Source organism: Scylla paramamosain, chromosome 8 (assembly GCF_035594125.1).
Source record: "Scylla paramamosain isolate STU-SP2022 chromosome 8, ASM3559412v1, whole genome shotgun sequence".
In the NCBI taxonomy this organism is placed as follows: Eukaryota; Metazoa; Arthropoda; class Malacostraca; order Decapoda; family Portunidae; genus Scylla; species Scylla paramamosain.
Genome location: NC_087158.1, coordinates 13,473,300 through 13,487,401, shown reverse-complemented (window position 1 = coordinate 13,487,401; position 14,102 = coordinate 13,473,300). Strand labels below are relative to the sequence as shown.

The following is a 14,102-nucleotide window of genomic DNA, read 5'->3' as shown; positions in this document are numbered from 1 at the left end:
GTAGACATGCATGTCATGCAAGCCTAGTTTACATATAATTTACCTTTGTCCAGCTGTCTGGGGTCTATGCTTAACTAAATACTTGGAAGCCAGTGATACACATTTTTGTAGCTGTAGAAAACCTCTCGCATTTTTAAGATTTGAAATTTTAGAAATGTGTTCTTTTTAAATTACATTTAGGTTGAGAAAGTGCAATTGTTGGCTTACAATACCCTTGCTTCCTCTACAGGTGGTGGAAATCTTGCTGCAGCGAGGTGCCAACAAGGAACACCGTAATGTGTCTGACTACACCCCACTCTCCCTGGCAGCCTCCGGGGGCTTTGTTAATATAATCAAGCTTCTGCTGGACAATGGGGCAGAGATCAACTCCCGCACTGGCTCTAAGCTGGGCATTTCTCCACTCATGCTAGCTGCCATGAATGGACATGTCGCAGCTGTCAAACTCCTCTTGGACATGGGCTCAGACATCAACGCCCAGATTGAGACCAACCGTAACACGGCCCTCACACTGGCCTGCTTCCAGGGTCGCCATGAGGTGGTGTCCCTCCTGCTGGACCGGAAGGCCAATGTGGAGCACCGGGCAAAGGTCAGTTTACTGGGTTTTTGTTATTCAGGATATTTTTCATCAGCATTCACTTTCATCTCAACTAGGTAGTAAGGCACCCCTTATTTTAATAATGTATTTGTTACTTATTTCTGTATTCCACCAGAGACTGCTCCTTTTCCTTATTATGATTCCCCTCTCTTTCTTATCATCAAGGTGACTTGAGTAGCTCCAATTTGCTCCTCTTGATTTTGAATCTTATACAAGTAGCTGGCTGCAACAAGGGGCTAAACGCTAAAAGTAAACAAACAAGTAAATTACATTTAAAGGTAAGCACACTGCGTGCATCGGTCTTTCACCATCGCTTTACTTTACCCATCTAGTGTGCCCTATACAGAATTATGCGACTGTGTGTTATATCTCGTTATAGACTACATTTTCCTGGCTTTTTCTTGATATTTCTGATTTTGTTATGTTGAATAATTAAAGAGTTATGAAATGAGGAATAGTACAGTGTAATAAGCAGAAAATATTATCAGATTTTGAAACTTTTACGTGGCCCAGTAAACCTATGAACAAACAAAAAAAAAAAAAAAAAAACTGTTGACATGCAGCATCTCTTAATAATTCATTAAGAGCAGATTCAAACTCCTAAGTAAAACACTCCATAACAATAATTTTAGTGCTTCCTCCTGGTGCAGTTGTGCTGTTTTGGTGCCACTCTCTCTAGGAGGAGGGATGGATAATGCTGCCAGACATTTGATGATTTTTACTATTTCCCCTTCATTCTCTCTCTCTCTCTCTCTCTCTCTCTCTCTCTCTCTCTCTCTCTCTCTCTCTCTCTCTCTCTCTCTCTCTCTCTCTCTCTCTCTCTCTCTCTCTCTCTCTCTCTCAACCACATCAGGGCAGTGAGATGTTTTATGGTGTGGATTTGTTGTTTATTCAACATTTTTATCTTCTACTCTTTAAAAGATATGCAAGTGATTTGCTTCCCTTCTCAAAATCACAGAGAGAGAGAGAGAGAGAGAGAGAGAGAGAGAGAGAGAGAGAATGCACCATCACCATGGTAATGCGTCATTGTGATAGTGCACTCTCTCTCTCTCTCTCTCTCTCTCTCTCTCTCTCTCTCTCTCTCTCTCTCTCTCTCTCTCTCTCTCTCTCTCTCTCTCTCTCTCTCTCTCAGCAATAGTTAAGTAATAATTGTATCTTAATAACATAGCTTCCTATAATAACCTGACACAAAACATAAGGATATTGGCATTACCAGTGCCATACAACAGTTTGGGCTGGCTGGTGTGGCACGTGTTGATAGAGAAAACTTATGTGCCCCCACCAATGAAGTTTTTTTGTTGTCATTTATGGAAACTTTTGTGTGTGTATAACACTAATTTTTTTTTAATAACAATAGTGCACACTAATGTTTTGCGTTAAAATTAACTAGCATTATCAACAGCTGCCTCTTCAAACGTCTGATATTTACCGAAAGAGATAGTGATGGCGATAGCATGGTTGATGAGGTATACAGCCTGTTCCTAAAAAAGGGTGACCGTTCTAATCCCTCAAACTGCCATCCTGTTGCTTTAATTTCCTGCCTATCTAAAGTGTTTCAGTCCTCAACAGGAAGATTCTTAAACATCTATCACTTCACAACCTTCTATCTGATTGCCAGTATGGGTTCTGTCAATGTCACTTTACTGGTGATCTTCTGGCTTTCCTTACTGAGTCTTGGTCATCCTGTTAGAGATTTTGGTGAAACTTTTGCTGTTGCCTTAGACATATCAAAAGCTTTTGATAGAGTCTGGCACAAACCTTTGATTTCCAAACTACCCTCCTACAGCTTCTGCCCTTCTCTCTGTAACTTCGTCTCGAGTTTTCTTTTTGACCGTTCTACTGCTACTGTGGTAGACGGTCACAGTTCTCCTAAATCTGTTAACAGTGGTGTTCCTCAGGATTCTGCCCTGTCATCCACTGTCTTCCTATTATATTCAATGATCTTCTAAACCAGACTTCTATTCCTATCCACTCCTACACTAATGACATCACCCTGCACTTTTCCACGTCTTTCCATAGACGTCCAACCCTTCAGGAGGTAAACAGTTCATGCAGGGAAGCCACAGAATGCCTGACTTCTGATCTCTCAAAAATTTCTGATTGGGGCAGAGCAAACTTAGTATTGTTCAATGCCTTAAAAAACTTAATTCCTCCATCTATCAACTTGACACAATCTTCCAGACAACTATCCCCTCTTCTTCATTGACACTCAACTGTCCCCCTGTTCTACACTGAACATCCTCAGTCTGTCCTTTACCTATAATCTAAACTGGAAACTTCGTATCTCATCTCTAGCTAAAACAGCTTCTATGAAGTTAGGCATTCTGAGACATCCCCACCAGTTGTTCTCACCTTCTGGCTACTAACTCTGTACAGGGGCCTTATCCGTCCTTGTATGGAGTTAACAAGGAGTTAAAAAGTATTCTCAGTCATTCATCCCTTTCTCTGGTAAACTCTGGAACTCCCTACCTGCTTCTGTATTTCCTTCCTATGACTTGAATTCCTTCAAGAGGAAAGTTTCAAGATGCTTACCCTTCAATTTTTTGACTACCACTTTGGACCCTATTTGGGGACTGGTATCTCAAGTGGCCCGTTTTGCTGGTGTCCCTCCTACTTTTTTTAATGCATTACTATGATTAATCCATTTCATTGTGGTTGGCACTTAGCCCCTTGTCACAGCCAGCTTTTCATATTTCCTCCCCATTTATTATCTGCTTCCTATTTTCCTGCAGACTGGCCTGACTCCCTTGATGGAAGCAGCTAGTGGAGGCTATGTGGAGGTGGGCAGAGTATTGCTGGACAAGGGGGCAGATGTCAATGCCCCTCCTGTACCTTCCTCAAGGGACACAGCCCTCACCATTGCTGCTGACAAAGGCCACTACAAGTTTGTGGAGCTCCTTATTCAGAGGTATGTATATGATTACTTCACTCTTACTTGGATAGAATGTTGCAAGTAACATTATACTGATTCATCTTCAGTTTTGAGGAAGGTGAGGGATTTTATATTCAAGAAAAATTTATTTTGAAAGGACAAACCTATAAATTCTGTTTGAGAGTGCAAAATAAGTGGAACTTGTAGGAGTAATAGTGATGATTTAATTCAGCTATTTTTACCATTCCTAGGGGTAGTACATAATTTAAGTGTTTGTTAAGCCACCAGGCTGATAGAGCAAAAATGTGTAACATAATTCTATTTTCTGCAGAGGTGCACAGGTAGAGGTGAAAAACAAGAAGGGCAACTCTCCTTTGTGGTTGGCAGCCAATGGTGGCCACTTGGAGGTGGTACAGCTCCTCTACAGTGCAGCAGCAGACATTGACTCTGAGGACAATCGGCGAGTCTCCTGTCTGATGGCAGCATTCAAGCGTGGTCACTATAAAGTGGTAAAGTACATGGTACGTAATGTGTCCCAGTTTCCTTCAGACCAGGAACTGCAACGATATATTGCCACATTAGGAGACAAAGAGCTCATCACCAAGTGCACCAACTGTCTGGAAGTGATACGGGCTGCGAAAGACAAGCAGGCTCTAGAAGCGAACAAGAATGCCTCCATCCTGCTGGAGGAGCTGGAGCAGGAACGCTCACGAGAAGAGTCCAAGAAGGCAGCTGCCTCCAGACGAAGACTCAAGAAGAAGGCCAAGAAGCAAGAAAAGAAAGAGGAAAAGAGACGCATGGAGGAAGTTAAGCGTAATGATGATGCCAGTGACAACTATGAAGATGATGAATTTGAAAATGGCAGCAATGAGGATCAAGAACAGCCAGAAGATCAGAGCAAGAGGGAGAAGAACGAAGTGAATGCCCTTCAACGTGCTGTGGACCAGATTGCTCCTGAAGAAAAGGACGGTGACAGCGGCATCGACTCAAACAGTCAGACTAGTGCCACCTCAGAGACAAAACCAGCAGAAGAGAAGGATAAGCAGAGTAAGAGGACTAAGAAGAAAAGGAAGGAGTCATCTGCGAAGGATGCAAATGGCGCTGGTGGCCAGAAACTCAGTGCCGCACCATCCTCCGTCCCTCACAGTGAAAGTAGTGAACTGAAGAAGTCAGCATCCACCACATCTGCCTCCACTGTCACTCAGCCACACTCCAGTGCCTCAAACAATACCTCCTCCAAAAGCAAGAAGAAGAAGGAAGAGGAGAACAAAGCTAGTGGGGTCATGAATGAACTAAATATCTTCCATGTTGATAATGTTAAGCCCACATCCAACAATGTCAACAACAAAAAAGGCAGCCATGATTCTTCTCGCATCAGTGCCCTTGACACCTTTGGGGAAGTGGACCATTATGTGACGCCTATTCCTGGCTTGGTGGGCAGTGCCTCCACTACACTTAGTGCCCCCTCACTCAGTCCCAATGCAAAGTCTGCACCAGGCCTGGGAACCAGTCCCAAGAAGGGAACACGTAGAGAAGAAGGTTGGAAGGAGGTGAGTCGCAAGGCGAAGAAAGTGGCTGTTCCCAATAGTGCCATCAGTCGGGTCATTGGGCGTGGAGGTTGTAACATCAACACCATCCGTGAGGTGTCTGGTGCCCACATAGAGGTGGAGAAGCAGGGGAAGAGTCAGGGTGACCGCATGATCAGTATCAAGGGTTCCACTGAGGCTACACGGCAAGCACAGAACCTCATTTCAGCCCTGGTCAAGGACCCTGACAAAGACCTGTCTGAGTTGCTTCCAAAGTCAGTGACCAAAGTTGCTCCCAAACCTTCAAAAATGAATTCAGATTCCATGGGCCAAGGTGGAGGCAAGGGGCTCAGACCAGCAAGCACCATCGGCATTAGCATGGCCACTGTCACTTCATCAACTGTCAGCATATCAGTAGCCAAATCCGGTACCACCACCACCACTGCCTGGTCCAATGCTGTCTCCTCCCCCAAGCGTACACCAGCTCAAGGACGACCTGTGTCTGGTGGAGGCCTCCCCGGTGCCAACTCCAAGAGCCCAGCAGTGCGGCAGCTGTTCCCAGGAGACAAAAAAGCCGGACCACCGCAGTCTGTTGGTAAAATCATGAACCCAAACCTTCCAAGTAGTGCATCCATGCAAGTTGAACCACCGCAGACATTTGCTGCCAAGCTTGCTGACCACAAAAATATTAACAAGAGTTCCACACCACCCTTGGTGGCTTCACCAAAGCCTGCACCACACCAAGGGATGAACAATAGCAATGCTGTCAATGTCAACAATAACACTGCCACCATTACTAATGCCAGCAACAGCAACAACAATAGTGCTATGAATGCTGTCGAGAGTGGAGCAGCAGAGGAAAACAAGGCTAATCCTGAAGCCAACAATAACAACACCAACACCAGCAATAATAACAACAGTGGTGGCCCAGTTGGCCAGCAGTACTCTATCTTTAATAACCGGCTGAGCCAGGTGACACATGAAGCTATGTGGGGCCCCAAGGAGAAGCAGGTTAATTTTGCAGCTGTTGCAGCAGCTGGGTTGGTGCCTAATGGTGGTAGTGGCAACAAGATGATGCCACAGCCTCATCAGCCCCATCAGCCCCAGCTTCCTCATGCTGCTTCCACTTCTTACCCTGAACCTGTGGAGCAGCCCCCAATGGCTGAGGTGACTCGTGCTCCTGGCTACAGGGGCACTGCCTCCACTGTTACTGTTACCACCCACACCAGTCATATGGCTTCAGTGTCCTCTGGGAGTCCCCCTGGTAGTGTACCTATGCCCATGCCTTTGTCTGGACCTCATCAGCCTGGGGCCAGTAACATGGCCCGCAGTGCCCCAGGGACACCTGTGGCGTCCCCTTCCATGAGGCCCATTGCGCCTCCGCCTTCTCGCCAGACAGCCACTCCCCCACCCATTCCTCGGTCATCAATGGAGATAGCTGCTGCTGCACCATTTGCCCTCCTGCCAGGCCCCTCACGCACCCCACCACCTGTGTTGTCTCCTCTGGTGAGGCTGCCCATGCCTTCTGCCTCGCTAGGACCTGGTGCTCCCTTGCCACCCACCCGTGGTCCCCTGTCACAGTCTCCACTGAACATGGGACAACAGCCTTACTCTGGGGTCTCCATTGCTAGCTTGGCACCAGGTGGCCCAGTGTCATCCATGCCTCGTGGTCCCCTTCCTCCTCCAGACCACAGTGAACTGGTGAACTTGGCACCTGGACAGCCCTACCGTAAGGCTCCACCTTCCTTGGAGATGGGGTCATTCCACCAACAAAAGCAACAGCAGCAACAGCAGCAGCAGCAACAGCAGCAGCAACAGCAACAACAACAGCAGCAGCAACAATCCTTCTCCACCTTGGCTCAGCTGGCAGGCATGATGAATGGGCCACGCTTCACCACTCCTCAGACCAATACCCACCCAGTTTTCACCAACAACATCTTGGCTCCCATCTCTTCTGCACCACAGATACAGAGCAACCTCAATCCCAATGCACCAGACTTTACTAGCAGGTCAGGAGCCTTTGTGCCGTCTGCCTTCCCTCCCCGCTCCCAGCTAGCTGCTTTTCAAAATGGAGCCCCCACTGTCACTCCCTCACTAGGCTCAGCCTTTGGGGGAATTGGGCAGTTTCCCACAGGCATTGAGGCATCTCTGTCACTCCCTAATACTTTAAATGATATGATGGGACTGATGCCCCGCAATCCCCCACCTTTGGCCTCCATTCCTGTGTCAGTGGGTGGAAATGCTGCATTCAGAAGCAGTGGTGGACCTAATCAGGACAACACTTCACCCCTGGCCTCACCCCACTCCTCCAACCCTGCCTCCCCTACCCAGACTGCATCCTCAGGCAATGCTGGAGGCCTTGCCCAGCTGCCTGAAGAACGTCACACTAAGCTGCAGCCCATAGGCACTGAGCGGGCCCAGAAGAGATCGGAGCGTTGTGCAGGCGTGGTTGGAGGAGGTCGTGGGGGTGTTGGCGGTGTGTTCAACAATGACATCCCTTGGCCAATGCCACTCCCAGAGATGCTCGGAGCACCCCACATGGAACGCACCCTTCCAGCAGCCAACCCATACTACAATGACCTGGACTTAAATCAGTATGGACAAGTAAGTTTTGGTCTTTTCTTCTACTCATTGTGAGGCTCCCTTTCTGTTTCACAAGAATTTAGTCTAATATTTTTGAAGCACAGTAGCGTACACAACAATCGTCTTGATGTATAACTGCAATAACACCCTGAAATTTTAATAAATATTTAATCGGAATAATGAACCAAAACTGGCATAACGAACTCGCCACTCGTGCAAGCACTGGCATTTTAATAAATATTTAATCGGAATAATGAACCAAAAACTAGAAAAATGAACTTGCCATTCATGAGCATTAAAATTTTAATAATAATTTCATAAAAATAACAAACTAAAACTCGCAAGACAAACTCACCAGCTGTGCGAGCCACTGCTCACTTAACCAGTGCCTGGCCCTTCCTCCCTTTTTCCTTCCCTCTCTCGTGTACATAATTCCATTTTCATTCTCAGTCAGTCTCATTCTATTTAACAATCATTAGGATTGTTCTTACATTCAGAGAGAGAGAGAGAGAGAGAGATGGCTCCACATGACGTCGACAGTGGGTTAATGTGACCTATACTTGTCAAAGCAGTGCGAAACTCAGGGTGATAATGCTCCAAACTCAGGATTGTAAGAATTTAGGATTAGGCATGAATTTCTGGTTTCCTGGAACCAATTAATTTATTCCCATAGGTTCTTCAGTTGCCATAAAAAATGCTACATTGGAATGAATATGTTTATTGTTGTGTACTCTACTGTATTTTGGAAACTTGATTTTTTTTTTTTTTTTTTTTTTTTTTTTTTTACGACTTCCTGCCTTTGCCACATGTGATGTCACCAGATTTTTCTGAATATATTTGTGATTGTGGTAGTAACATAAGTAAATTTATTAACTTCAGCACAGCAAGTAAAGTATTACTAGTAAAACAGTACTGGTGGTTATAGATATTTAGCCACTTATGTTAACTTAAAACAAATCATTCATCTTGTGGCTCATCTCAGCAAGTTGTTGCAGTGATTCATTATAAGGATTTCTATCATGGGTTTCTGTGGATAAAAAAAAGTATATGTCCTGTATATTGTATCTATCTTCTGTATAAAAACACTTTCCAATTGGAATTTCATTTATTTGTGTAAGCAGGCGAGTGGAAATCAGTTTTCAGCAGACTGAGACATTCATTTTATTCTTTTTCTAGCTATGGAACTGGGGTGACATGAATCCGCAGATGTAAGACTACACCTCAGATGTGAGGAAAGCAGCAGCAATAGCAGCAACAGCAGTATGAAGTGATGGTGTGAGGAACTTGGTGGCACGGCAGAGCACCAGTGACTTAAGGAATGGTGGCAGCAGCAGCAGCAGCGGGCCGGCACTCTCATTGCTCACTCCGCATATTTCATCATCCTCAACAGATCTGCTTGCCTCAAAAATCTTCTGAAATTACATGCTTTTGATTGTAGTCCTTGTGGTTTGGGTGACATGTAAACTCAGTGAAATTGCTTCTTCAAGATGTAAGAATTACGTGGATGGTACCTGTATGTACCAATGTTTTAGGTCATTAAAGCATTTTAAAGTGCCACTTTAAAATTGAGTGATGTATGATAACTGTTAATGTTTTCAAAGGTTTAAAGGCAACCTCATATGCAATCGCTGTGGTGTCACTCGTGTTGACATGGTTATGAGATTTTGTTGCTTGCCCACGTAAGGATTATTGGTAGCATTATGATGCAACTCATGGGTGGCCTCATAAACTTGGTAGGATATATTGGTGGGGTCTTGAACCACCACCACCTTAACATGAGAGGACTATGTTGTCCCGTGCGGCCGTTCCCACCGCCCCGCCGAGCAACCCATCCCCTTCAAGGCTGCCCCGGGGCGATGGTGTGCAAGGGCCGCCCAGTAGTGCACTTGGGCACACACTGCGCCTGCCCACTGAACTTGCTGCTGGCCTGGATGGGCAGACTGGCCCCACTTGACCTACCCACGCCTGCAGCCCCTGATGACCGCTTGTAGTCGGCTTGTCACTGGTTCGCCCCGCACTGGGGTCTTCATACACTCACGTTTGCAATCTTGTGTTTACTTCATTGTATGCAAGTCAAGTCACTAGAAGGCAACGTATTGTCTTGAGTTGAGCAACCCTTGGCATTCCTTCCATCCCTCCCATCCCCTTTTCCCGCCCCCGCTGCCCGCCTCCCCCTCGCCAACACCCACTCGGTGACGAGCGGCTACCATACCGCCGCCTGCTCCAAGGTCGTACTTGTATATGCAGCAGTAATTATAATAAAAGCTTAACTATCCACACCTAATACGTGGAAACATTAAAAATTTATCAGGCAGTAAGTTCATTCTTTATCCTCGAGAGCTGCATCATCATACTGTTGGATCTGTGATTACAGGGCTCTGGTCTGCTCTGGTGTTGAGGCTTTTCACAGTGAGGAAATAACTTGCTTATGTTGTAATTCTGGAAAATTTGTCATGCAAGATAGAAAGTCATTGCAGTAAGTCACTTGTAGGTTTTTGGTTGCACGATGATTATGATCGCTAATGGAATTTGTGTGTAGTGCCGGAGAGAAAGGAGTGAGAATTAGAACCAGGGAAGGGTACTGTGGTGCAGCCTTTAGTATGGAAAATAATCAACAACCAGGCTGTCAACACCTTCCTCAGACTTCTCACTTTTTATTTGCCACATCTTGGAGATTGGATGGAGTGGTTTTATTCTTTGTATTTGGTTGTTAATGAATTATACATGGAAAATAGTTAAATATTGATAGTTTTAATTATGAAATAGTAATATATCAACCCACAACTGAGAAACTTCATTATAATTAGTAATTAATCTTGTTACCATGATGATGCGAAGCTTCAGTTTGTGGTACCCATCTGATGAAGATTAAAGGTGTATTTAACAACCCAAGGGAGCGGGGGGGAGTAATTAACATTGATGGCCTTACGGAGATTTGGTAACAAAACGGTAAGTTTAGGATGAAACCAGGATGAAGGAAACTTATGTTATAGCTAATTGGGGGCCCAGCTCACAGTTGGGAAGTATTCAGCCCATCACCGAAACAGTTTGTATTAAAATAATGTGTGAATCAATTCTCTCTCTCTCTCTCTCTCTCTCTCTCTCTCTCTCTCTCTCTCTCTCTCTCTCTCTCTCTCTCTCTCTCTCTCTCTCTCTCTCTCTCTCTCTTTTAAATTTGGCGGGCGGGGCCATTTGCCGCCACAGGGTCGCGCGCACTGTATGGTTGCCATACTGAGAAGCTTGAAACTATTCGCATTTGGAAGTAGAGATAACACAGGAGCCATTGAAGTAGCCAAGTTTATTGTTTTACACTGTAGAAACACATGCTTACTACACTAAAATAGGAATCTTTTCACTAATGGGGAAAAAAATGTCATTTGAGGCATTTTTCTCATGAAGGTAATATCGTATACATGAAAGATATCTTGAATTTATAACTTAATTGAATGGCAATCTGCACAAAAGTAGGATTAAGGGAGTGTGAGAGGAGACATGTATGCCCTCCCCCCTTCCACCCACCAGTCCCCGTGTCGAGGAGCTGAAGGGGAAGGACCAAAGATGAGCACATTGTTTATCATCCTTGAGGACACAAGCAGACCTTACAACCTGGATATTACTCGTCATTAGGGATTTTATGAATTTCACTGATACCAGGCCTGGCACGTAATAGAGAACATTGGGTCGGACTTCAGCCCTCTCATTTTCCTTACCCTGAACCCATGAAATGAGGTAGATATATTGGTTATCATCCATGCTTGTATGGAGAAACATAAGCTACGTTTGTAGCGATATATACAACATACGCCAATCACTAGACTAAAGTTCTCGGGGAAATTTTAAGGGAAGAGGGAAAACTGGATTGAATTTTTCGTTTCGACCACCATGCCATAAATTAACAATGTGACACTAAGGCAACATGACATTTATATTAGGTGAAATACTTAAAAGCATGAACAAAGACGTGAATAAGAGAGCATAGATAATAAGTTGTTAAAAATAAGGGAAAAACAAGGAAAATATAGCAGTGTGTGGCATTCCTGCGCGCGCACACCTCCTCTCCGCCTCCTGCCCGGCCGGTCTGGCGTGGCGTCCCTCCCTTATTTTACCGATAATCAGGTGAATATCCTCTACTCATATTCATCATCCACTCAGAATACCTCGCAGACATAAGTCCTCAGATGTGGTTGTATCTTAAGCACATAATATTACCATGATTAAGTAATTTCAGGATATTTAATCTTAAGTGGCGGGATATCTCATACTTGCTAAATTACCCTATTATTCGCATTTCCCGCTGGTGTTGAGTATGCTAAGTTTGTGCACGATTGTGTAAGGGGAGGCAAGGTCATGTGGATCAGGATGGATGAATGGATTGAGATTCAGGGGCGTGGAAAAGAGCTGGTGGGCGTAAGGGAGACAAAGCCAGGCAGTACAATGGCCGCCCAGCCAAGCCCGCTCAGCCCACTCAAGCCCCAGCCCGCCGCTCTTCACTCCCAAACCTTTATGTTATGGCAGCCGCCGCGCAACGCCTCTCATTGTTATGTACAGGGAGTGGGTGGTGACATGACTTACATGGTTGATGTGTAAAAGGTTGGCAGGGAGGATGACAGGTATGCAGGGACAGGTGAGGGAGGAAGGGGACAGGCCTCATGGGAACAGTGAAGTGTCACCACCAGGCAGGGACAGGAAGGTATTGAGCACGTCAATCTCTGTTTCCTATGGGGAGTATACACAATGTTTGACGTGCGCAAGCTGGCACACTAGATAAGAGATGGCAGGCTGCGACAACCATTACAGCACATTAGTATTATTAGTATTGCAGGTGCTACATCTGATACTACAACTACTACTGTAACGGCAACAGAACTGTAGTAGTGCCACCACCACTATTGCTACTCCTCATACTACTATTCCTACTATAGTTATAAAATCTGGTTCTGCTATAAACACCACCATTAGTACTTATGTTGCTGTTGCTACTGCTAGTACAGCAACAACTATTACATCCAGTACTATGAGGCATAGTTACTAATGTTGGAAGTACCAACATTATGAATAGAACAAATATTTCTCTCTCTCTCTCTCTCTCTCTCTCTCTCTCTCTCTCTCTCTCTCTCTCTCTCTCTCTCTCTCTCTCTCTCTCTCTCTCTCTCTCTCTCTCTCTCTCTCTCTCTCTCTCTCTCTCTCTCTCTGATTGCTTCATTTAAGCCACAGCTTACATGTGGTGAACAACAGTTAGGATTTTAGGATATAGTATCTATAACAACAGACTTCACTCAAACAAGTTGGAGGTTGAAGAAGAAGCAAAATTATAACCAGATGGGAATAAACTTGCCTCTGAACACCTGTCTCTCTCTCCTAACCTCTATCCCTGTGCCATTAACTATGAACAATTTGTTTTCCTTCAGACGACGCCCAATTCTCCAAGATGGCAGACGGAATGCTATCATTATCATGGAACAACCACAGAGCAACATTCTGCCACATACTAGCAACACTGAGAGAAAAGGTAGGGCTACCACCACTGTGACACCTTTTGCTTCACAAGTTCAGTCATGATCAGACATCAAATAACATTTTTAGCAGTCACTTCCATACTGTTCTGCATTTCCTGTCAGTCATAAGTCCTTTGGTATATGGATGTTTTGGAAATAACATAAGCCTACAAATTTGAGACTAACTACTTATTTCTGGACTTTTCCTTCAGGTCATTATTGCTCAGTGAGATAAATAATGAAACTAAAGAAAATAAAGAAGTGAAATAATATAAACCTAATCCAAATCTACTATCAAACCTACAAATGAAAGCACTTATTTTGTTTTAGGCTAACAATCCCCACATAAATTCTGGCCACGGATAGATTCTTAGTAGGTCATAGGACTTGAGGTGGAGGGAGAAGGCTAAGCAGTGAAAGGAGAGTGGTGTGTCACTGGATTATTGACTTTGGCTAAGCTTTCTTTATCATTTTGTTTAATTTTTTTTTACTCCCCTTTTGTGGAAATGTCACTGTGGTAAATTGATTGCAAATAAGACCTGCATTAATGGCAGAGGAACATTATAAAGTACATGGTAAGAATAGATCATAGAAAAGATTAGTTAAGAAAGGTGTTGTGTACGTGGGATAGAAATTATAGAATTACATAATTATATTCTTTGGAGAAAATATCAAACTAGTATTTTGTTTCATTTGCTTTTCTAAAAGAAACAAAATACATGATAGGATTGAATCATAGAAATAAGTGAATAAAGAAGACTATTGTTTTGGTTACATAAGAATTTATTATAGAAAAAAACATGTGGAGAAAAAATACCAGATACTAATCTTGTTTTGCTTTATTTATTTATTTATTATTTATTTATTTATTTATTTTTTATTTTTTTTATTTTTTCCTGCAGGAGAGGTATACTGATGTGACTGTGGCATGTGAGGGCAAGTTTTATCCCGTACACAAACTGGTTTTGTCCACATGCAGTGAGTACTTTGAGAAGATCTTTGAGAACACACCCTGCAAGCACCCCGTCATC

General features: G+C 44.2%; 2 protein-coding genes across 10 annotated transcripts in view; both read left to right on the top strand.

The window, feature by feature from the left end:
* The window catches only part of LOC135102804 (ankyrin repeat domain-containing protein 17-like), a 28,267-nt gene extending 18,377 nt beyond the window's left edge, over positions 1-9,890 (top strand). For all 6 annotated transcript variants that reach the window (XM_064008330.1, XM_064008329.1, XM_064008328.1 and 3 more), the window contains exons 16-19: positions 230-586; positions 3,328-3,503; positions 3,799-7,597; positions 8,753-9,890. In XM_064008330.1, the coding sequence (XP_063864400.1) occupies positions 230-586; positions 3,328-3,503; positions 3,799-7,597; positions 8,753-8,788 (4,368 nt within the window). In that variant the 3' untranslated portion in view covers positions 8,789-9,890. The remainder of the gene's footprint in view (positions 1-229; positions 587-3,327; positions 3,504-3,798; positions 7,598-8,752) is intronic.
* A 1,643-nt stretch (positions 9,891-11,533) lies between these two features.
* The window catches only part of LOC135102805 (broad-complex core protein isoforms 1/2/3/4/5-like), a 31,625-nt gene continuing 29,056 nt past the window's right edge, over positions 11,534-14,102 (top strand). For all 4 annotated transcript variants that reach the window (XM_064008339.1, XM_064008338.1, XM_064008337.1 and 1 more), the window contains exons 1-3: positions 11,534-11,692; positions 12,985-13,085; positions 13,974-14,102. The exon at positions 13,974-14,102 is cut by the window's right edge and continues 483 nt beyond it. In XM_064008339.1, the coding sequence (XP_063864409.1) occupies positions 13,005-13,085; positions 13,974-14,102 (210 nt within the window). In that variant the 5' untranslated portion in view covers positions 11,534-11,692; positions 12,985-13,004. The remainder of the gene's footprint in view (positions 11,693-12,984; positions 13,086-13,973) is intronic.